The 24,156-nt window shown below is 44.3% G+C and overlaps 1 protein-coding gene across 1 annotated transcript in view; it reads left to right on the top strand.

Annotated features, from left to right (window-relative positions):
• AGXT (alanine--glyoxylate aminotransferase) overlaps nt 1–24,156 on the top strand; it is an 879,854-nt gene that overhangs the window by 159,483 nt on the left and 696,215 nt on the right. Inside the window, exon 3 of the mRNA XM_069213665.1 lies at nt 21,553–21,617. Coding sequence (XP_069069766.1) covers nt 21,553–21,617 — 65 coding nt within the window. The remainder of the gene's footprint in view (nt 1–21,552; nt 21,618–24,156) is intronic.

Genomic DNA, 24,156 nt, shown 5'->3' with positions numbered 1-24,156 from the left:
TCTGGTTTAAACAGTGTCTCACAGTCCTAATGCAGGAAATCTTATTAGCCCCAGCTGCCCCATCACCTCAATAAAAGCCCAGTGGAATAAGATTAATTCAGGAAAAGTCCACAATCTCCATCAGAACAACAACATTTGAAGTCTCACCACATCATTAATTTTCCTCAAGTCGTAGCTAAGCCGCAGTGGAAGCAGGGGAGCACTAGCCGGTAGATTATTGAGAATCCTTATAAATCGATTCTCAGCTAAAGCAAGGGAATTAACAGCTAAGTAGCCCCATAATTCACCGCCACACAGGGAGGCACCCAACACCCGACACTTGTACATCCTGAGGTACTGGGTTTTTCAGAACCGGTACTGATCCGGTAACACAGTGGTGCCAGGGTACACCCAACGACCTCGGGTACTTTCCTGATTCAGACCACAGAAACTCAGAGTCTTCTAGGTGAAGTCAAAGATCGAATTTATTGGCTGCAACCAAGTAACAAGCGTCCTAGAAGTACAACAGCACGGTTTGTATGTTCTCAGGAGACTGTGTTTCAATGCAAAGTCAGGTTTCCTTATATACAGTTTTTTAAGCTTCAGGCAAACATTCTTGACATTTTGGTTGGTCATTCACATGTTTTCACTACAAAGGAAAAAACAGTGTCATGATGAAACCTCATATTTAATGTCATCCAACCCATAATAAATTACCCGGCAAGGCCTAGTATTTTACATCAGATAAGTGTGGACCCCCAATAAAAACGGGCACCTCCCCCTCGTAAAGTAAGAAGAAGAAAAGAGCAGGTGCGAGCAAGATTAGGCAGGGTGTGTGAGCGATAATAAGGGTTTTATGGCATGGTGTGCCTTGATGCTATCTGATTCGGCCACTGGGAGAGGGACTGACCAAACAGGTTTGGCCTGAGGCAATGGTTCCAGCTTGCCCAGGTCAGAGAAAAGTCAATCAAGGTGTACGTGTCCTTGGAATCAAACCTGACTGTATTATAAGCCTATGTGAGGGCAACTTTTTAAAATGGCTGCCGTGTATAAAATGGGAGCCACGAGTTCAGGACGAAAATGGCGATTTCGAGGTGAAAACGCTGCTGGAATTGAGCGAAAATGCTCATGCTTCGTGTACTAGTCATTATCGGTCTTTTGATACTAAAATCGTACTGCTGTGGCAAAGTAAATTACATGGGTCCAGAATTTTTAGAACCACAAACCCTCCTTTTGCCCTTACATAGGCAATAAACCTATTCTCATGCTAATCTGAGTCCAGGTCTATGTTTCTTAAGTCGTTGAGATGTTGCTGTAACATCATCCTAGTATTTAGCTCGTCTCTTGGTGCAGGTTTCCTTATGCATGATGTAACACAGAGGCCACATATGGCAGGACAAAGTAAGGAATACCTCTATCTGCAGTAGGTGGCATAAGATCACACACCCAACAATTAGTGATGTTCACTACTAACTAGTGTTGATGCAGAAGCTGTACAAAAGAATTGCTTACGAATTCTGACCTTCTAACCTGCTCATGTTCAGGAAAAGGGTGAAGAGAGTGCAAAGAAACAATAGTAGGAAAAGACATAGGTTGGGAAGTGGGTGCAGAAGTAAATTGAGTAGAGAAAAACAATCCCACCCATAAATGACAACGTCATGTTTAAAAGACACTAGAAAACACGTTATTAAGAACATATAGACAACGGGAGAAAGTAGTGACCACTATTACAAATGAAATAATAATTTTTCACAACCCTAACCAAAAAGCAAATCCTAAAATGATCTAGTAACATTTTTAGGGCTCCTCTGCATTTCAGTAATTTTGGTATGTTCAGGTGGAACAGTGGTGACTCTCATCAATGCTCTAAGGTGAAAGGGGGGTACTCTTTCCACAGAAAATGGACTTTATTCTGCTTTTGCTAAACATAATAGTACTTTAAAACAATGCCAGCAAAACAATCAGTCTCCTAACACCTAGTCTATACAATCACACGGAAACCTCTTGTGAAACCAACTATGCCCAGAGTCCGTTCAAAAAGCCTCTCTGGCAGGCTTCTATTGTCCATCAAATTTTCTTTTGTTGTTTTCTTTCGCATGGGCCTCTCAATTCAGGCCTCTTCGTGAGAAAAGTACTGCTTAGTTGGAGTGCCCTCCTGGCAAACACCCACAGCTCACTCGAAAGTCTCAATGTCTTAAAGCAATGCACCAGTGTCTCTCCTCTGTGGCAGACACTACAAACAATGTGCTCTTCATTGATCAAGGGCACAAATCATCTCGTGCAGACCCAAGCACCATTAATTGGGAAATAGCTCAAGCTCAGCAGCACTTTCAGACTCCAACACTCATTATTTAGTGTCAGAGGACGCTCAAGCTGCTCTTTCATGGGCACCACAATATAGTGCCTTTTTCCAAACTTGAAATCTCCGGTGCACTGCCCTTCTTCCGTTGGAGCAAAGAAAAGGGTGTGTGTGGCCAAAACTCAGGCCAAGGGGCTCAAGGGATTGCACACTGTCAGAGGTTACCAGCACATGACAGGTAGAGAAATGAAACCTCAAAACAGCTCTGCCATCAACAACAGGAATCCTTCTCTTTAGCTCTTTTACACTGAAACTTTGGTTTTGTGATGTCCAACGCCGTCTGATGGAGCAAGTACGATACCATGCGCTGGCGATCGCTGTCCAGCTTTGCTACTTTCTGGGTGCTGAGACTGTAGGGCCAAAACGTCCGTCTTTCATCTGTAGCTGTCACTGATGGGAATTAGGCTTAAATCAATGTCCGGCAGGTTATTATGACTTGATACCCGCAGAATCTAGTGACGTAGGAAATGTGCTACAGTTGTTAGTTCCCTTCAATTTAGTACAAAAACAGTTCATGGTTTTTAACAAGGGGACTGCAAGCAGGTGGTCTGCAATCTTCAAAGGAGTAGCCATACACCATGGGCATAAAATACAAAGACAAAGGCAGAAGGGCAAAACAGGGTCTCTAGCATCTTTAATTGGGTTCTCTCCATTATTCTCTGCCATCTATAGCTACATGAGAATTCTATCTGAATGGATTTCCTCACACAGTGGCATTGTCTAATGGGGTAAACAAATATTTTCCTCAATGATTAAGTCTAGGTGTTCCTCCTTATCTTAGAACATCTCAATAGAGAAATCACATGATACCGATTATCAGGGGCATGTAGAAACCTTCCTTTAAAAACTGTGCATCAGGTGCACTATGCAATACACAGGCTAATAGTCAAATGTGCAAACAAAAAGACAAGAACTAGAGGGTCCTGATATTTGCATGATTAGGACACATCTGATCCCACCAAAAAAAAAAAAAGGTAGCAGGAACAGAAGGGAACCGAAAACCAAATTAAAATAGACATTGAAAATTCGTCATGTTCAAAAAGGTAACCATAAGATATCTCCTATTGAGATGGAAAACTTGTCTTACTATAATATTGAGTCAGTTAACCAGTCTATCGCTACCCTGACAGTCAGGCTGGAAAACATTGAAGCAGGCCTAAGGCAAATTCTTGAAAACCAGTCTGGTCATACCAAAGGGAATTATACGTAACATGGGGGTCCCTGGTACATCACTGCAGTCTGGAAATGTGAACCTGAACAATACATCAATAATAATAAAAGGTCTGACTGGTGAAAGGAATTTGAAAAAGAGAAATGGGACTAGGACATAGCTAAAATCCCAATAACTAAGCATGATGCGACATTGGTCAGGGGAAGTAACAAAAGAAAAAATCTAGAGGAAGAACAAAAAAATTATTTGGGTGATAGTCAGGCATGTGACACAACACCGAGAGTACGGGTGATACACAAAGTCCAAAGTTACACAAATTTTAACTCTACCGTTGGTGACTACACCATATACGGTACTCCTAGCTAATGTTTCAGTTCCTTCTTCAGGAAAAAATGAAAACCTGGTTTTCTTTTAAGGAACAAAAGCCATATGCTACTTAGGAAACAGAACATCATTAACTAATGTAATATAGAAATTAGGCCACCTTGAGTCACAGATCTATAATTTCATCCTTAGGTCCAATCAAGGCTACATAAATGTAGGGCTACCTGTTCCTTTAAGGGAAGGGGCAGTAACGTGACTAACTGCAGGTGACACACTTTGATCCTGTATATCTCTTTTTATTTTCCTTCAATACCATTATAGCCAAATAGACATGCACTGGTGAAGTGTTGTCTCTTATGTTCACAGCATGAAATATCATTATCTGTGGAATTTAGTAACCAGAACAAGTTCAACCAACTGTTGCGTAGCGATGGGCATCGTCATGACCATCCCTTCACAACAAAGGGGAGCTTGTAATAGTATCAAAAGCAGCAACAAACATGCTAAAAAAAATCAAAGAAAAAATAATAAAAACGCACAAAACGTCAAGCTATCAGATATACTTGCTGTGTATCAAGCACAAAAAGCATAGACAAAACAATAGCATGTGTGAATAAGCGGTGACACACAACACCATGTCATGTACTTTATGCACTGTAAACCTGCAGGCCAAAACCCAATATTTGGGCCTGTTTAATTTGTCAGGTTTAAAATCCTTACCCTCCTTTTGACAGTAGATCACCAGGCAATGGAAATCTGCTGTCAAATATAACTTTACTGTTTCTCTTCTAACATACAGGACCAGCAAGAACAATTCATGATAGGACCAAATACACGAAAATAAATTTCCATTACTTAACTGTTACCCTCTTGTCAGTTACTTCGCAACATCAAGCCACCTTAGTTTTACCTTTCTAAAAGTAAAAATTGTTACACTGACACTCCATATTAATTTGGCACCTACAATTTCCACTGTGAAAAATAAGTCTTAATTGGTAAATCGTTCTCATTAAGGCATGTAGCCTTCAAAATGTTAGAAAAGGGCTGCATCTTATTTTCTGACTAAGACTTAATGCAACACTTCGTTTTCTGTCAAATAAAAGCAACTAGCAGGCATCATTTTATTTTTTTAGAGCGGAGACACAAATGTATCAGTTCTGCAGAGCATTTAACATGATGTTGGGATTTTCGAAGAAACCCCTTTTTTTTATATTTTCCCTTTGGAATTAAGTTCTTTAATTGTATTGATGTTCTTCTGGAGAAACCAGAAATCCCACTTTTAGAGGCCCGTAGGGTCATTCTGCATTTCACAGAGACAAGGCCCTAATTTAAAAGGTCACAAGTGTCAACATGACAGCCTCCTCCATTGTTTATGGGAAAACTAAAGATAGCATCTCAGCAGCGTGACTTGAGCCAGCCTCTGTAGCTCTCCTAGCTTCTGCCACTCTGAATCTGTCAAAGACAGTAGGCCTTCCTGTTTTCCTTCTAACCTGCAATAATTCACTCTATTTAAAAAAAAAAAAAAAATTCCTTTTTAGGCGCTAAAAAAAAATTCTCTCTATTTCCAGATTATTAAACTACATTTACTGTGAATAATTCACAAACCTTAATAACACACATACCAGTTGTTAGAATAAATGCTTGTTGCAATCCCATGCAATGGTACATATTTCATCAACCTCGAATGAATGAACTTCTCAGTAGGCCCAGCTGAAGTTAGAACCTTCAACCTCGATATTAAAACAAGCCTTTGTACTGGCACATTGACTCATTGAATCATAAGAAGGCACAACCTGCAAATATATATCAAACCTAAATGTATGCATTTACTGAAGCCTGAGACACTTTAAAAAGTACTCTGAATGAAAGAAAATGCAGTTTAAACAGTGCTTTTGCCCAAAATCGACTTTGATATTTTAGGCATTAAAAATCAGTATCCTACAATTTTCTTGCATAATATGCATTACCAGAATGTCTTTTACACAATCCATGAGTCAGCCATTGAAAATATTAACTTATACTTTATAGAAATGAGCTTGTTTGCTCCTGCGCCAAGGGAAAATTGCACATACAAATGTCATTTTAGCGGTGCAACATAACTTAAATTAAATTTTAATGCTAGGAGGTCATAGTATAGGTATTAAGCTTTATAAATATTAAAAAACGATTTTGAAAGGCACTTATTTTTTAAATAATTTTTCCATAATTAATAATTTTCTTTCTTTTTTTTAAACCCAATTATTCTTTTTTTTGTGATAATTCCACATATAAAAGCAAGCTGCATCCCTTGCCTATTATTTGGGATACATTAACTCACAAGCCTAAGCGCATAAGCCTAACTTGAAATGCGTCACATTTTTGCGCCACTTTCATTTAAAAGGAAGGTTATGCAAAATTCCACCCGTGTTTAACTGGGAAAGTGCTGGCTGAATTGAACATTCCTATCAAATATACTGCAGCTGAAAAGTTTGCCTGTGAACATCTAATACAATGCATCTAAGAAAAATGCTGTAATTTTTTATTTGTTTTTGCAAAAATAGATAATTTCTTTTTTTGGGGGGGCCCTATTTATATCTATTGAATGTGTTTTCTAATTTATTAAGCATTTAACGGCAGTTTTGTATATGTGCACAATTGCTCATTCTATAAATTAAAGAGCAACATATAGCTATGTTAGCACATCACATGGTTCATTTCTGGATTTTTTCTAAGTTTCTACTTAATATTAATTAACCAACATTTTACTTAACAAACTGAAAACATCAAGAAGACCCACAAACACACATTGAGCTCATTTCAGATATAAACAGAAAACACTCAGGACACACAATACAGCACGCTTTAGCCATTTTTCATAAATAGCGCCGTCGCAATTTACTTACAGAACCGTTTGCAGATCCTAGTTGTAAGTCATATTTACAAGAGAAAAGAAAACTTTTCTCAATAGTGTTCCAAAAAACTGCAAAAACAGCCTCACAGACATTTATTTCCAAGAATAGCGGACCCATACTTTATTAAACGTGATGGGGCCCACTCCGTGCTTCACATATAGTTCATAGGTTGGAGTTCCAATCGGAGGAACCGGACATGAGTCCTCCAACCGGGAGTCCCTTTTACAACCAAGACAAAACAAATTTCCAAGTCTGCTAAGACCAGGCATCTTCGCTCACTAGTCTAGCTTCAAACTTCAAAGGATTATCGTTTACGATAGTCTCGTGAATACACGAGTCCTTCGGCTTTGGTACTTGCAAGTTCCAAATCAAAGTGATCCCGAAGGGATACCAAACCAAATGTCCAACTAAGGACCAAACCAAGTGTCCAACTAAGGACTGGGAGACGCTCCACTTATACTTAACTGAAAATATCGATGACGTCACCAGAAGACTCGTCTTATCGTTTTGCTCTACCAAACATCAAGGGTCCAAATCAGGGCGATAGCCAGGGCAGCAGTCCTTCGTAGCCGTCGGGAAGCGGGGAACCTCGCAGCAAAGACTTTCGGACCACGTCGACATGCAGGGGTCGATGAAGTGGCAGCCTTCCTCCAGAATTTTCACACGAAGCTCCTCACGGATCTCAGGCTTGGACCGGTACCGCTGGTATCGCACCACGTTGGGCGCCAACTGAGGTACTGGGTTTTTCAGAACCGGTACTGATCCGGTAACCCAGTGGTGCCAGGGTACACCCAAAGACCTCGGGTACTTTCCTGATTCAGACCAGAGAAACTCAGAGTCTTCTGGGTGAAGTCAAAGATCGAATTTATTGGCTGCAACCAAGTAACAAGCGTCCTAGATGTACAACAGCACGGTTTGTATGTTCTCAGGAGACTGTGTTTCAATGCAAAGTCAGGTTTCCTTATATACAGTTTTTTAAGCTTCAGGCAAACATTCTTGACATTTTGGTTGGTCATTCACATGTTTTCACTACAAAGGAAAAAACAGTGTCATGATGAAACCTCATATTTCATGTCATCCAACCCATAATAAATTACCCGGCAAGGCCTAGTATTTTACATCAGATAAGTGTGGACCCCCAATAAAAACGGGCACCTCCCCCTCATAAAGTAAGAAGAAGAAAAGAGCAGGTGCAGGTGTGAGCAAGATTAGGCAGGGTGTGTGAGCGATAATAAGGGTTTTATGGCATGGTGCGCCTTGATGCTATCTGATTCGGCCACTGGGAGAGGGACTGACCAAACAGGTTTGGCCTGAGGCAATGGTTCCAGCTTGCCCAGGTCAGAGAAAAGTAAATCAAGGTGTACGTGTCCTTGGAATCAAATCTGACTGTATTATAAGCCTATGTGAGGGCAACTTTTAAAAATGGCTGCCGTGTATAAAATGGGAGCCACGAGTGCAGGACGAAAATGGCGATTTCGAGGTGAAAACGCTGCTGGAATTGAGCGAAAATGCTCATGCTTAGTGTACTAGTCATTATCGGTCTTTTGATACTAAAATCGTACTGATGTGGCAAAGTAAATTACATGGGTCCAGAATTTTTAGAACCACAATCCCCAGAGCAGGGAAGATAGGTCAAAACACAGAGGATCTTTGAACACTTGAAATGGCCCCACAGTACTGTTCTAACTTAAGTTTGCATTCCTCGACCTGAGGTGACCAATCAAATTGCTCTGTCAATGTAATCCCCAGGAAATCAAACACTAGGAGCTATTCAAACCTTTTCCCGTTAAGGGTTGGATTCAGGTGATTGGAGGGACAAGGGTTAGAGACCATGTACTTGGTTTTGCTGAGACTGATCTCAAGGCCCACTGTCTACAAAAAACCCAAAGCCATTCAGAAGTGTCGGAAGACCTATGGGTGATCTGGATAGAAGTAGGGTGTCGTCTGCAAACAAAAGTGCAGAGATCACAACCCTTGCAAGAGATGGGACGCTACCCCCACAGTTCATCAAATAGGAAACTAAATCATTGATATAAAGAAGGAAAAGGGTAGGGGCCAACGCACATCCTTGCCTTACGCCCTATTTTAACAGAATGAGCTCGGTTAACTTGATCTGGGGCCACACCTAACCTGTGCAAAAATGTTTGAGTGAAGCCAAACTATCATCTCTAGTAGATAAGCAGCGACCCCCATTTTCACCCAGACCTTCCATAAGGATCCTCTGGGCACAAGATCAAAAGGCAGCTTGGAGGTCAACAAAAATGACATAAAGCCAGCCACCCTCAATGTTACATACATTCAATACAACATTTACAATCAGAAGACCTGGTCTGTAGTTCCCTACCATCACTAAAACCTGCTTGCAGTGGGGTAAGAACATCTGTATACATCATCCAATCATGTAGCCTATTTAAGATAATTCTGATGAACACCTTTTGTGTAGAATTTATGAGACTAATTGGTCTATAATTGGCTTATTCTAGCCCACCTGGATGGAATGGGAAATCCGGGCAGTATAGCATTACGGAACTATTAAACATTTTAAGCAAATCTCTGGAAACTTTTACCAACCCAGGGGCGATTTGGTCACGGGCTGAAAGAACTTCAGCGATTGACACAGACTCAGCCTGATGATACTCAAGAGTAGGAGACAACTCTGCTACCCTTGTATCTGGTGAAACATCTCTATACTCCATTCCATACAAACTCATAGGTGAAATCAAGTGTTCTACCACATATGACCCAGCATATAAATGTGAGAAATGATCAACCTATGCCCCTGCAATATTTGAGTCAGGAGCGGCGTGGAGCCCCTCGTCAGAGCCTGCTTCTCTCTTCTTGAATTATGCAAGAAGTTAATGATCTGGCTCCCTGCGCTGAGATTAACCTCACACACCTGCGGAGTGCTGGATAAACTAATAGATGACAATATGCTATACAAACTCATATAACATAATATGTAGTCTGTCGCCTGTGCTATTTTTCCTCCTCTCCCTTGTGCCTCCAGAAGCACAGCTGCTGAACATATCAGGAGATGATACAGAAAAAGGAAACTCTGCACCTTGCCTCACACTATTTGTCCAACTATTTTACATTACAAATCAGTAGTTTGTTAAAATGTTTAAATCTGATTTTGTATTATGTATGTGATTATTGATATCTAAATATACATGTATAGATTTATGCATAGAAAGCCAGATTAATACATTCTTAACAAACCTCTACACGCATGTGGGGATTGATAGATAGATAGATAGATAGATAGATAGATAGATAGATAGATAGATAGATAGATAGATAGATAGACAGAGGTACGGATACTGTATTGCTGATATTGTCCCTGCAATACAAAAATTAGCAAAAATCACCTAAAAGCCATATTTTATTACCCTAATCAGAACATACTTTAAACAATTAAAGTAAGAAGGAAACATTGTGAAATGTGCTTTAGAGCTACCCTAATGAGCCAACTGATAATTTAAGTAAAGAAACAAAGAAAGGCCACAGTAAGCTAAATATAGGCAATTTTATATATTGTTCTACTTAGGAATTATGTTGGGGCCTTTGCAGAATATTAAAAAGTGAACGGAGGGCCTGTATTTTTCTCTGGGAAGGGTGAAAATCTTACTTACATCTGTCCCAGTTTTTTCTGTGCTGCCGCATTCCCTTTCAGAGGAGCAGTGTTCCGTTGAGGACATTCTCTATGAAAGGTCCCAATCCACTCCTGTCAGCTGTCTGCTATGCTGCGAATGAAGAAAAACAAATTGTTATTTAGTTTTTCTTCATTTCGGGGTCAGTGGGAGTCCTCTCTGAGCATGCTGCACACTGCAGTTGCTTTAGAGAGAGACACAGCACCTCACAGAGAAGCTGAAGGGTCCCCTACTGGGGTGGCACTATGGGCAGTGCTTAATTTGCACCAGTGGCTTCCAGTTCTCTGCACGGCTCTTAATTGTCAATACCGGCACTTATGGCAGTCTGCCACATGGTGGCACTGATCACAATATACATTAAAAACAACTAATACCTGCTGCCAAATACATTTTTATAGGTTTAAGGGTCTGAAATAGTCGGAATTGTTACAATTGTAGGAGTGTGATGGTTCAAAGTAGTGTTGTTCCTGTAATTGTCAGTGTTGACAGCAGCAATGGGTGGTGCAAGCAGAAATGGTCTGTTCGGTGCAGCAACCTGACCCAGCAAGGAGCTTTCTCATTATCACTTTCAGCTGGACCCAAAATAAAGGTCGGATTTACAGGGTCTGCTGCACTTCTTTTGTTCAAGTATCATCCTGTCTGGGAGCCATCTGAAGTGTAACACCAAGATGCAAATGCAATGGAAGAAAACAAAGGCACATAGCTTATCACTGCACTACTACTTTAGAGAAACTATGACTTGGGGGGCAGCTTTTTGACTTTGTTAACTCCCCTTTGTAAGAGATGTGCATGCACTGTAAGAATGTAATCTTTACTTGTATATATATGAGTAAATACACTAATAATTATTTAAGTGGCACCTACTAATTTATTTTTATTTTGTTTTTTATAACACTACTCATTCCAATGTAGGGCTGCAGAATGCAGCACACTTAGAAAGAAGAAGCAACCAAGAGAAATACATATATTTCTCCTTGTTGCCCCTCTATCGGGAAGACATAGCATTTTGACGCATCCCCAGGTTTTCTTGTCTTGGTAAATAAGGAAATGCTCTAAAATGCATGGGTGGATGTGCGGAAACACCCAAGCTCCAACCATGTAACGCCTACGCAAGGCAGAGTAATGCAAGGCAGCAACTTGCAACATTTAGCATTGCTCCAGATTAACCCAGGCCACGCGTGGTTATCCAAGGTGGCTTTGTATGGCTTGGTAAATATTTTTTAAGGACTATGTTGCCCTTGAATCACCTTGTGTGACACAAAGGCAAAGCAATCCTTTGATAAATCTGGGCCTATTTGTTAGGAGTGTATGGTAGGGAGAAACACAAAGGGCCTGATTTAGATATTGTTGGAGGGGTATCACAGTCACAAAAGTGATGGTTATCCAGTTCCCCCGAAACTTAAATTCCATAAGATACAATGGGATTTAGATTTCAGCGTATGGGATATCCTTCACTATTGTGACAGAGTAGCCTGTCTGCAAATATCTAAATAAGGCCCTAAGTCAGCATATAAAAGGTGACGCAGGGATTGAGGTTGTCTGTGCTAACAAAATTTTATTAATTCCCAAAGGAGCCCTTCTTTGCAATCATAGAATGACAGACTGAAAAACAAAATAAGGACCTACACCAACGACTTCCAGTTTGCATACTGGTCTTGGATACTAGTAAATAGGTCACTGTGCTATACTAGAAGGATTGCAGCTCATGAACTGGAAGTTACAAAATGATCTTGGTGTCATAAACAGTAGCCCACTGACCTATCTATATAAAATACAAATCTGTGATCTTCATGTTAGATAATGTACTTTGCAGTAGGTAGGTTTTATGATGATCTCTCCCCTCTTCCTCATGTCAATACTCCTTGGCTCGTTCTTTCATTTCCTCCCATTCCGCCCCTCTTCCCCTTTCTCTTTCCCCTCCTGCCCTCTCCTTGTCCACCCACTTCCCTTGTTCAATCTTACCCTCTCCTTTAGTCTATTGTCTTCTCTTACTTCCAGCCCTCCTACCTTTGTCTCTCTCACTGCCTTTCTCCTCACTCCTTCAGTTGTCTCTCTTCCCCCTCTTGTAACTCTTTTCTGTTCTGTTTCTCTTTTCCCTCTAACTCTTCCACTTTGTCACAGAGTTAACCAACAGCATTGACGAATCTCCTGAGGGTCCAAGACATGATTTGTAACTTGTGCCAAGTCCTGCACAGCTCATGAGGTGGTACCTTGGCCAGATGTGAGACAAATTTTGGCTGTGGGCAATGCAGTGGCAGGCTGCAGAGCAAGCTAATTTTAGCTCGCTGGTTATTATTGAACTGCCTTATTTAGTGTGCGCCTCGTCCTGGGTGGTTGGGGGGGCTATAATGCATGACTAATGCATTTTAGTGCAGTGATGCAGACCAGCACTAAATTGTTTTAGTCTGACCCCTGATGCGTGGTGCTTGCCAGGGCTGCGGAGCCAGGGAGTTGGCATTCAGCATTCTAAGCGTCAGGCTCATACTATAAGATGTTAGCCCTGCAAAGCAGTTTCTCAGAAATCCAGAATGCCATTGCTGGAGTTGTTGTTTCACAGCCACCCAAGAGGAATGTGTCCGAAGAGACACAATGAAAAAAGGACATAGGGAGGGTGGAAGGACCTTAAATAAGAAAGGTCTTTGTTGGGACGGTGTCTAGGAGGCTTGCTGACTCTCACATGAAATGAATCAAGGCAAAAGCAGCATGGGAGGTAATGTCGATTAAATGCTTTGAGGACATGGAAAAAATATAAATTTGTTGGCACCTTCATATTTCTCTATAATTTCTACTCTCGATAAAAAACGACTCCTTTTTGTAGCCAAAGGAAAACATGAACAGCTTTTTTACTCACACATACTGTCCAATTTGTGCAGTGGCAGCAACTGCCTTCACACTCCTGTCTTTTACATTGCATTTTTTAGTTTGGGCCCATTTAGGAACACAGCATTTCTCTTCGTATTCACACACAAAGCTTTATTTTTGCCACTTTGTGGTATGTGTTTTTTGTTGAAGCACTCCATAGGATGGCATGTGTTTCCAGGTAGTCCGCTTAATGTGCTTCTCTCACTGGCTTCCATGTCGCTCTCTCTTACCCTTTTTGTTTTTGTCCCCCTCCGTGTTGTTGTTTGCCTGCCCTTCTCCTGCTGTAAATGTTGCTGCTTGCCCCCACCCTCTGTCCATGTTGTTGCCTGCCCCACACTTTGTCGGTGTTGTTGCATTTATTCTGTGTTATTATTCTGCCTCCTGTATCCCACCAGATCCATGGCAACCGCCCAACATGGTGTTAGAAACCAGGTGAAATTAGCACCATTGTGGTTCTTTGTAAGCACTATAAATACAATTACAATTAATGCTATGAAATACCCACGAGTAGTGTGAGCAGGTGACTAGACGCCTTTTCTCTTGGACACAGCATGCCCTTCTCCGGCATTTTGCGATATTGGAAGAAGGTTAATGGAAGTGCTTTAGTTATATGAAGGGCCACTGGAATTATGTGGCAGGAAAAGACTAAATTATGAAGCAGGGTTGACCAATGTATGTGGCAAAAAAAAGTCCAGCTATGAATTTACAACGCCAATAGTTCTAACTCAAGCAAATGCAAGACCCATTGGATTTCAAATGCTTGCTTGAATTAGCTGCATTTACACCATTATGCACAGTATAGCTAAGACACATTGGCAAAGCCAATAGGGCCCAGAAGCTAGACCTACTGGTTTTGACAATGCTCGCTTCTGTATGCAATTACGGGTTAAACAGCCCAGTGGGCTATGTAGAGAGCAGCTCGGGCTCCCCTGTAGAATGTATCTACTTATGGACACGTGGGTGGATGATGCAGTAGAGTGTTTAAATGAAGGTACGCACCGTGCATTGCGCAGTTCTCTAGGCGGAACACCATTCACTAGTGTGTCGTGTCATTACTTGTGCGTGTCCTGTTATCTGCATGGCCCTAATGACCACGGGCCATGCCACATTGGCGACAAAGAGCAACTGGACCACAGTGGTGCAGCAACCCGTGGCGTGCTTTATGTTGCACTCCCCCCACTGGGTGTTATTGCCGGATAAAGACAGTGCCACATGGCAGGTGGGCCCACCGTCCGACTGGGGTGCTGGCGGAGCTGAGGCCCGGGCCGCAAGCGGTTGCGGTCTTGCCTGAGAGCTGACACGTCCGCCCGCGAAGAGAACCGGAGGAGTGGACGGCTCTCTATAAGAGGTGGGATCCCGCCCACCGCAGACCCGCCCTCAAAGAGGAGATTGAGGTGCGTCATTGGAGCTGTGGCCGGCAGTGTAGAGGAAAAGGCCCCTGCCCCATCCAGAGGCTTTCCAGGGCGAGCCTGACATCTGCCCGCAGTCTGAAAGTACACACGGACTGCTCCGAAAGACAAGGCCTGCACGACACTCAGCACAAGTCTGCCCGGGGACACCAGGAGGCTGCAGTTCTAAGAATCCTAGTGTTTTGTGTTTTATCAAGGTGAGCGGCCACAAAGTGAACACCAACCCAAACAGGGGCCATACCGTCGCTAAACAAGAGACTGCATAAAAGAAACGGTTGGGCTTGCAAAAGAATAGGTGTGGTGGCCAGCTGTGAAAAGAAAAAAAAAAAAGAAAAGAGAGACAACAAATTAAAGAAGTGGTGACAGCAGCATCTACACTTACCAGGTGAACCAGTGGAAGAGTGCAGGGGTGCACTGCAGACCAACAGTACATTCACAGCACAATGAGTTCCTCCTAGCAGCACCGTGATCAACAGCCACCACCACCACCCTTCAGGGGCCCATTCATCAGTAGCCGCACTACCCCCCTTTAGTCAACTGGCATACCCTGCCACGGCAGCACCAAGGAGGTGCCATTGGCTTGGCAGACTGGACAACTATTTTTGTGCCACAAGGGAAACTGATTGTGCTGTGCGACGGTCGCTCATGTTGCACATGGGAGGGGATGAGCTGAATTTTCGGCACACTTCCCAACACAGGAGCGGCTGATGATTTCAATGTGGCAGTCACAGCCCTGAACACGTATTTTGACCCCCAGCTGAATCCTGATTACGAGAGGTTCAGACTTTCCCAGGCACAGCAAACTGAATCAGTGGACATGTTCTACACCAAGTTGTGGAAGCTGGCCAGCACCTGCGTAGGCCTCAACCAGCACGAAGAGATAAGAGCGCAGGTCATCCAAATGTGCTGTTCCAACATGCTGTGAAAACTCATACTGTGACAGCCTGGCATCACGCTAGATGAAATCTTGATCCTGGTGCGCTCCCACGAACTCTCGGCCAGTCGGGCTGATGACATGGCCGCGGCACGAGGACATTCTGGGGCTGCATCCACAGTGCCCAGCTCGGTGACCGTAAAACAGGAGCAGGTAGATGCCTTGCAAACACATCCGGAGCCACAGCTTCTGCAACGACCCCCGAGGCCCTGGCGGAAGGGACTGTAGCAGCTCTGGGCTGGAACACAGGACACCTGGTGTGTGCCCCGAGAAGGGGAAAAGCTGCAACAAGTGTGGGAGAGCTAATCACTTCGCCAAGGGGAGGCTGATTCAAACAAACGGCGGTGCCAGAGACAGCGGCAGTAAGACAACTGATGCCAGAGGAGCAGGCGAGTGAGGGTGGTGGCACAGGGGAAGGAGGAAACAAGTGGTATCCCGAGAATGAGGAGGAGGACCTCTTTGTCATCTCCTTCATAGGTGGAAAACAACAGAAGTGGCGTCCACCCCATGTGCATGGTGGACATCCAGGGCACCACCGCTGTGGTACTGATCGACACTGATGCGTCAGTCTACATGATGGACGATATCCTATATGACCAGCTGTCACCATGACCATTGCTAACGCCCTGCACCACAAAGATATATACCTATGATGGGCGTGACCCCCTACCCTTGAGGGGAGCCATCGAAGTGAATGTCACCAGCCAGGTCCCCTCGACCAATGTCAAGTTCCATGTTGCTGAAGGGGACCGTGGGACCCTCCTGGGGTGCCACACGGCTGAAGACATTGAGCTAGTCTTCTTTGCACAACAGGTCCATGAGGCCCACGCGACATCGTGCTGAACGATTTTCCTCAACTGTTTCAGGGGCTCGGAAAGCTCAAGGGGAAACAGTTCAAGCTACATATTGATCTGGCAGTGACACCCACCTCGCTGCGACACCGAAGGGTTCCATTCCACTTCCGGCCAGCTGTGGAGAAGGAGTTGCAGGCACTGGAGGATCAGGGGGTGATAGAGAAGATAACGGGCCCCACTCCATGGGTGCCGCCACTGGTAATAGCTCCTAAACCCAAGCAGCCTGGCGCCATCTGTCTGTGTCGACATGAGGCTGCCCAATCGGGCCATAAACAGGGAAAGGAATTTTACACTTACCATGGACGACATTGTGGCGGATCTGAATGGAGCCCAGTGTTTTTTTAAAAATTGGATCTAAATTCCGGATATCATCAGCTGGAACTAGATCCGGAAAGCAGGAACATTACCACATTCTCTATGCATGTGTGAGGCTGAGGCGGTTTAAAAGACTGAGCTTTGGTGTGTCTTCCGTCGCCAGGGTATTTCAAAATGCCATAAGGGAGACGCTGTCCGGCCAGCGGAGTACTTAACCTCAGCAACGATATTCTCATCTTCTACAAGACTCTGGAGGATCACCATCTCAGACTGCATGCAAAGCTCCAATGACTCTCAGACGTGGGTCTCACGCTTCATAAGAAAAAGTGTGTGTTCCACGGAAACTCAATTGACTTTTTCGGATATATATTTTCACGCGAAGGGTTACAGTTGGACCCCAAGAAGGCAGACGCCATACAGCTTGCACAAGTGCCACGGAATGCCATGGAGGTACGCAGCTTTCTTGGCATGGCCACGTACTGTGGCAGGTTCATCCCTCAGCTGGCAACCATGGCGGAACCATTGAGACAACGTACCAGGGCCAAGGCTCAGTGGAACTGGAGCCGTGAGGCGGATGAGGCCTTCAGAGCCATAAAAGGGGCATTGCTGGATAAGGCTACCATGGCCTATTTCCACCCAGGAAAGAGGACTGAGGTGTTGGTGGACGCCAGTCCCGTTGGATTGGGTGCTATGTTACTCCAGAAGCAGCAGGATCAGGAGTGAGTGCTCATGGCATATGCACGCCGGGCCCTGTCATCAATCGAGACTCGATATGCACAGGTTGAGATTGAGATGTTGGCCATTCGCTGGGCATGCCAGCATTTTCACCTTTATCTATAGGGACAGGAATTCCAAATTGCCACTGAATACAAGCCCTTAGACTCGATGTTTGCGGGGATGACGCGATTGGCTCCCCCAAGGATTGAAAGGTGGGCCATCCTATTGCAGCCCTATCAGTTCAAGGTTATCTACCACCTGGGGATGAACAACCCTGCGGATTACCTTTTACAGCACCCTGCCATACCCCTGTCGCAAGGAGCACTAGGAGATGAAGGGAAAGGAATGGAGAGTTTTGTGAGGATGGTGGTGCAAGCCGCTTACCCGGTGGCTCTCACACTGCCGGAGACAGCTGAAGCCTTCCACAAAGACTTGGTCATAAGCCGGGCTAAGGAAGCTCTGGAGTGACGACAGTGGAAGCGGTTCCTGGAGGGTGTAAGGTATCTGGACCCAGATGAACATGCAGCCACGCAGGTCTTGTGGAAGGTGCGGGACGAACTGTCCGTAGGGACTGATGGTCTAAGCTTACACGGCCAGAAGTTGGGAATTCCCGGCTGCCTGTGGGACCAAGTGATTGAGCTGGCCCATCAAGGCCACCAAGGCGCTGCCTTCGAAGTAAGGTGTGGTTCCCTGGCATGGACTCCCTGGTTGATGAGCGAGTGGGTAGGTGCCACCCTTGCGCTATCACCGCTATTGAGCAGCCTACCGCACCAGCGATCACCGATGCGCCCAGCACCTGTCCATGGTCAGCATGGATTTTGGCAGTTTCCTGGATAGGAAGCTGACACTAGTTCTAATGGACTCTCACTCGAAGATCCCGGTAGTAGAGTTGGTTCCGAGACTGTACAACCTGTGTTGGAAAAGACATTTGCACTGTTCGGTCTTCCCAAGGAGATAAGGACTGTGAATGGCCCGCCCTTTCATGGGCAAGACTTCAAAGTCTATTTTGACCGTTTAGCTGTATGTCTTCGATGCATCACCCTGCACTGGCCGCAGGCTAACGGCGATGTGGAAAGTTTCATGCGAACCGTGAACAGAGCCCTGAGGATAGGTGTAGAGCAAGGGGAAGACCTGGAGGGGTGCATGCAACAGTTTCTGAGAGCTTACCGGCAAAAACTCCCATAGCACTACGGGGTGCACCCCAGCGGTGTTAATGTTTAAACAACTCCCCCAAGACTGCATTCATTCTGACCCCCGGTGGAGGCCCGATGAGTTTGATCCAGAAAGTGCTCAGGAAAGGAGAAGGAGGACCAATCAGAAGGCCAGTGCCCGGCGACAAACCAGGTGCCCAGACATGCGAGTGGGGGACACTGTTGTGGTCAAGGACAGATATACAGGATGGAAATTCAGAACTACCCATGAAACCAGTCTGTGGAAAGTGGTTGACATGCGAGGGACCATGGTGACTGTCCAGAGGGGAGATCAGCGGGTCACTCAAAATGTGTCCTGGTTCAAGCCTGTGGAAGGGTCAGATGAAGGCACTCCTGCTGATGCTGAGGAAGTGGACGACGGGGCAGGCCATGAGATGGTGGAAAATAAGACGCTGAGGAGTGGCCAAGGCCTGAGTCTAGTCTCTGAGCCGGACCCAGATGCAAGGCGAGTGGCTGACCGAGGAGGCCGTAGTGAGAAGTATCACCTACAACCTAATCCTGCCCCCAGCCAAGGACTCAGATTTTGCGTGTTGAGGTCATGGCCGAATATTCAGATTTTGATGGACTCCCTCTTTCGCTCCAGCTCTTCCTTTTCCTGCTGACCCTTCCCCTGAGTTAGTTGTTTATTTACAGTTGGCTCCCATTGGGCTGTTTTCCAGTTGGGGTTTGTTTGTCCGAGTAAAGCCTTGGAGGTATATAGAGAGCCACTCAGGCTCTCCTATACAATGTATCTACTTATGGACACGTGGGCAGATGATGCAGCCGAGTGTTTAAATACAGGTACGCGCCTTGCATTGCGTGGTTCTCTAGGCGGTACATCATTCACTAGTGTGTTGTGTCATTGCTGGTGGGTGTCCTGTTATCTGTGTGGTGCCCACTACCGAGGGCCAACGCCACAGGCTGGACTACAAAAATAGCCTTTCAGATTAAAAGGAAGGCACATCATTTCAAAAGGACTAACATTACCGCTCTTTGGGAAACCAGTAAAACACATTGCTTATCAGAACAATGGAGGGGCATCAATTATACACGTCTGGAGAAAATGTCTTGAAGGAAAAATAATGTCCTTTCACACCTCTTCCCTAGCACATTTGTGACCCAAACTTTGGCGCACCCTGCACTGAACAAGTGCTGCAACAACATGCTGCAGCGGGAAAGATCCAGAACAACTCGTCTGGAACCACACCTACGTTGTTCACGCAAGCTGAACAACGCTTGCCTGAACAACAAAGGCCTTTTTCTCTGCCTGAACCACGCATGTGCTGAACAACGCACATGCGTGGTTAAGGCAGAGAAAAAGGAAGATCCATCGGGAGAGGACGCAGTCAGGCAACTGGGGCTGGGGCAGGGTTGGGGGTAGTTTTTATGGGTTGGGCAGGGGTGAAGGGGTTGGGGCGGTTAGGTTATTTAATTTTTTTTAAGGGGTGGGGTTCGGGGGTGGGTACTATGGTTTTTATGGGTAGGGGGTCGGTGTAATTTTGTATTTAGGGGGTGGGTGGGTCAGGTTTTTAGGGGCAGGGTATTTTGTATTTAGGGTGGGTGGGGGGTTTGAGTTTTTAGGGTCAGGGTGGGCGATCACGGTAATTTTGTATTTGGAAGGTTGGGGTAATTATGTTTTTAGGGCGGGTGGGGGGCAGGTTTTTAGGGGTGGGGTCGGGTAATTTTGTATTTAGGGCAGGTGAGGGGGGTCAGGTTTTTAGGGGTGGAGGTTGGGGTAATTTTGTATTTAGGGCGGGTGGGGGGTTGGGGCAATTTTGTATTTAGGGCGGGTGTCGGTTTTTAGGGGTGAGGCGTGGGTTGGGGTAATTTTGTATTCGGGGCAGGTGGGAGGGTCGGATTTTTAGGGGTGGGGGATGGGGTAATTTTGTATTTAGGGCAGGTGGGGGGACAGGTTTTTAGGGGCAGGGGTGAGGGGTTAGGGTAATTTTGTATTTAGGGTGGGTGGTGGGTGGGTTAATGGGGTGGAGGGTCGGGGAATTTTGTATGCAGGGTGGGGGTTATTTTTTAGGCGTGGGGGGTCGGGTAATTTTGTATTTAGGGCAGGTAGGGGTCAGGTTTTTAGGGGGTTGGGGTAATTTTGTATTCAGGGCAGGCGGGGTCGGGTTTTTAGGGGTGAGGGTGGGGGAGTCGGGGTAATATTGTTTTTAGGGGTTGGGTAGTTTTATTTTTAGGGGTGGGGCAGTTTTAGGGCTCAGGGTGTGTGGGGGGTATTGGGGTCGTTTTTAAGGGCAGGGGGTCAGGGTACTTCTGTTTTTAGGGTGGGGGGTGGCATGCGACAACCACACATGCCGTCTCCACACATGCCTTTACAATGAAAAATCGCTGTAAAGACATGCGTGGTAAAGGTATGCGTGGAAACAACACGGTCGTTGTTCCGACCACGTTGTTCAGGCATGCGTGGTTGCCGCATGCGTGGTTCCATCATACAATCTGCTTCAGCTGCTGCCCGCCAGGTCCACCAGTGTGTAGGGTTTTGGCGCAAAGCCGTGTCATGCTCCAAGAGTTGATGTGGCTTTGTACCAACAGCTAAGGGTGTTTGTGTTGTTCTGCAGACATTCTCACCTAGCATTAATTAACTGGGATTGGCAATTTACGGCTCAAAGCAGTTTTGGGGGGTGAACCAAGACTGTCAGCTTCTACCCCTTTAGTGATGAAACGTTGATAGACGCTGCCGTATGCCCACTGATGCACACCGTGTGATCACTTATACAAACCTTCAGTTTTTCTGGACCACAGATTTTTTAGAGTAAGTGTAAAAGTGACAGTGTCATAAATATAAGTGCCTAACACTATGTGTGGAATTTGGTAGTTGATGAGGCCTTGCATCATCTATTCCAGTTACCTGACAAGTGTTCTCATTTATCGTGTCTCCTTAGGTGCCGTTGTACATCGCTTGGTGAAGTCTCCGGGAGAAAGCTTCACCCTTGAGGAGGTAGAGCAGGTGAGTGATAGATCTTCAGATTGTTTCATGGACGGGACTGGCTTAACCCAGCAGCGACTTCTCAAAAGTATGCCCTCCACCTCCCATTCTCATTTCTCACTTCCCTCTCGCTGTTCCTTCCATCGCCTTGTTTTCTTCGTCTTTCTCTCTGTTTTGTTATGGTGAACTTTTAAATTCCTTTGTTAGGACCCTTTTCGTAGTGACTTACGTCACATTTACTCCATTATGTCTCATCTGTAGCAAAACCAGCTTTCTCTATATGAGAAGGATCTGTATACAACCAGCCGGTAAGGCACGTATGCGCCTTTTAAAACTATCAACTATAAATATTGGTTAACCTAAGAGAGGCATTTTCTTTGCAAAATCACGTGTTTTTTTTTTTTTTAAACAAACACTTGCTTTCCTCTTGCTAAAACTGCATCCCAACTAGCTCCTCTGTTTTGAGTACAGTCGATTGATTTGTTGTTATCAGCGGAGCCGAAACTGCATGTTCTATTTTGAAAACTTAAGGTCAGGAAAGTCACTGGAATGACTAACCGAAAGATTTGTTCCACAAAACATTTACAGTAGAACAAACAACGTCCAGCAATTGCTTCAGGCTTGCGTTAATAGTGACAGTGCTGCGTGAAGTACGACCCGGCAAAGAGGTACTCTATATATTGTTCTTATGACATAATCCACTACGGCATGTAGGCTTTTCCTATGACTAAAGGTTGTTAGAGGAATTCACGAAAAAATCAGAGTTTATTGTGTGTGTAAGTTAAGACATACACAACATACGGGAATGACACTGAGCGAGAGCCTGCTGTATACTAGTTATATGGCAGTTGCCGTTAAACCTGAATCCGGCCTCCCTCCTGGGTCCCATGGAATAGGCACTGCTGTGTTTTGGTGTTGTGTGCCAACGGTGCTCACAAGCAGCAGCATTGATGGCACTTCATTGCGTCAAATGTCATGCGGAGCAACTGATTGCACAGGGTTGGGAGAGCTTTTGTCTTCCTTTTTAGCAAATTCCTGCTGCAAAAACCTCACTTCAGGGCCCAGGACATCAGGCCATTACTTTTTATGTCTCGCCTGAGACAGTACATGTGCTGTTGCTTGCATTGTGTTTAAAAAAAAAAATCCTCAAAAAGGGGCTCTTAGCATTGGTTGGCTTCATTGTCATTCTTATTTTGTTCCTGTCATTGGTAAGCGTGCATCAGCGCCTGTCTGCTTCACTTTCCGTGGGGGTGGTGGGGTTCACTTCGGGTGACACAGCATTTTTTGGGAGACTGGTCACCATTTACCAAGCAAATCTTTTTTAACAAACCATGGTGTAAAATTACCCTTTTTCCACCAAAATGTTTTAAAATAAAAAGATCAAAAAGCAATAGCCTCATAGGCTTTTGTACTAAAACTTTTAAAGTATCCTGGAACTTTCCTGGTTTAGTGTGAAAGCCAAACTTCCTTCTTTAGGAATGAGTGCAGTGGGCGAGAAGCTTTGTGATTGGTTTCGCCCTCATAAAATGTTTGGAAAATGAGTTCTCTGACCTCCATGTGAATACATCAGGCTGATACGCTGAGGATAATAGGATAGGCAGGGTCTAATCACAAAGTTAATGTTGTTGCATAAATAGGCAGCAGTGGCCTACTGAGCCAGTGAATGCAAGAGATAAAATGGCTCTGAGGTTGGTCCAACAGATTCAAGGCCTACTTGTTCCACGGAAAGATATATTGGTTAGTTTTTACATATCCAAAACCAAGAACATGCAGAAAGGCAACTTGAGTCAACTAAAAACACAGAAAAAACATGGCAGCGGATAAAATATCTTCATGCATATGTTTTCCTACCTGTTTGTTTCTTTTCTGAGTCGCCTGGTCAAAGCTGAGTACACAGTAGGTGAAAGAAATCTTCGTATTATATAATTGGCTACACAAGATAAGAAATAGACATTAAAAAAATATGTATGTTTTTTAGAAAGCCACCCAAACTTTGAGCAGGGCAGGCTTACAGTTGAAAAGCAAAAAGTAAGTATACATCACTCCAAAGCCAGTTGGCCAATGAGTAAATCAGAATACTTAATATATACTTACATTTGAACAAAAAGGTATGGTTAAATGCTTTAAAAATTCATTTTTTGAGAAATAGACAATCAAAACCATTGTGTAGCGAAGGTTTAATTGCTCAAAAACTATTTTTTTTTATAATTTAACGTTAAATACTTTCTACATCTATGATAAGGCCCTAGGTTATAAGTACTTTAGAAAAGTCACAAGAATAAATAATGAAATTGAATATGTTTAGTGTGAAGAAGAAATAATACTGTTATAAGGTTGTGTGCATTTATAAATTTAGATTATCCTACACCCATCGAGCCATCACAAAAACTTACTAGTAGATAATTCTACATGTCCAAATGTCTAAAAAATTTTATATCATCTTTTATCAATCATAAATGTGCCAATACTCAGACGCCTTGGATGAAAATGTAAGTACACTTTTATTGCTTTTGCACGACTGAAGATGGGGATAAGAATCGGGTGCTGCTAAACAAATGGA

The sequence above is a fragment of the Pleurodeles waltl genome, chromosome 11, assembly GCF_031143425.1.
Source record: "Pleurodeles waltl isolate 20211129_DDA chromosome 11, aPleWal1.hap1.20221129, whole genome shotgun sequence".
NCBI classification, from domain to species: Eukaryota; Metazoa; Chordata; class Amphibia; order Caudata; family Salamandridae; genus Pleurodeles; species Pleurodeles waltl.
The sequence above is the reverse complement of the archived record's forward strand: the minus strand, read 5'-3'. Positions and strand labels throughout refer to the sequence as shown.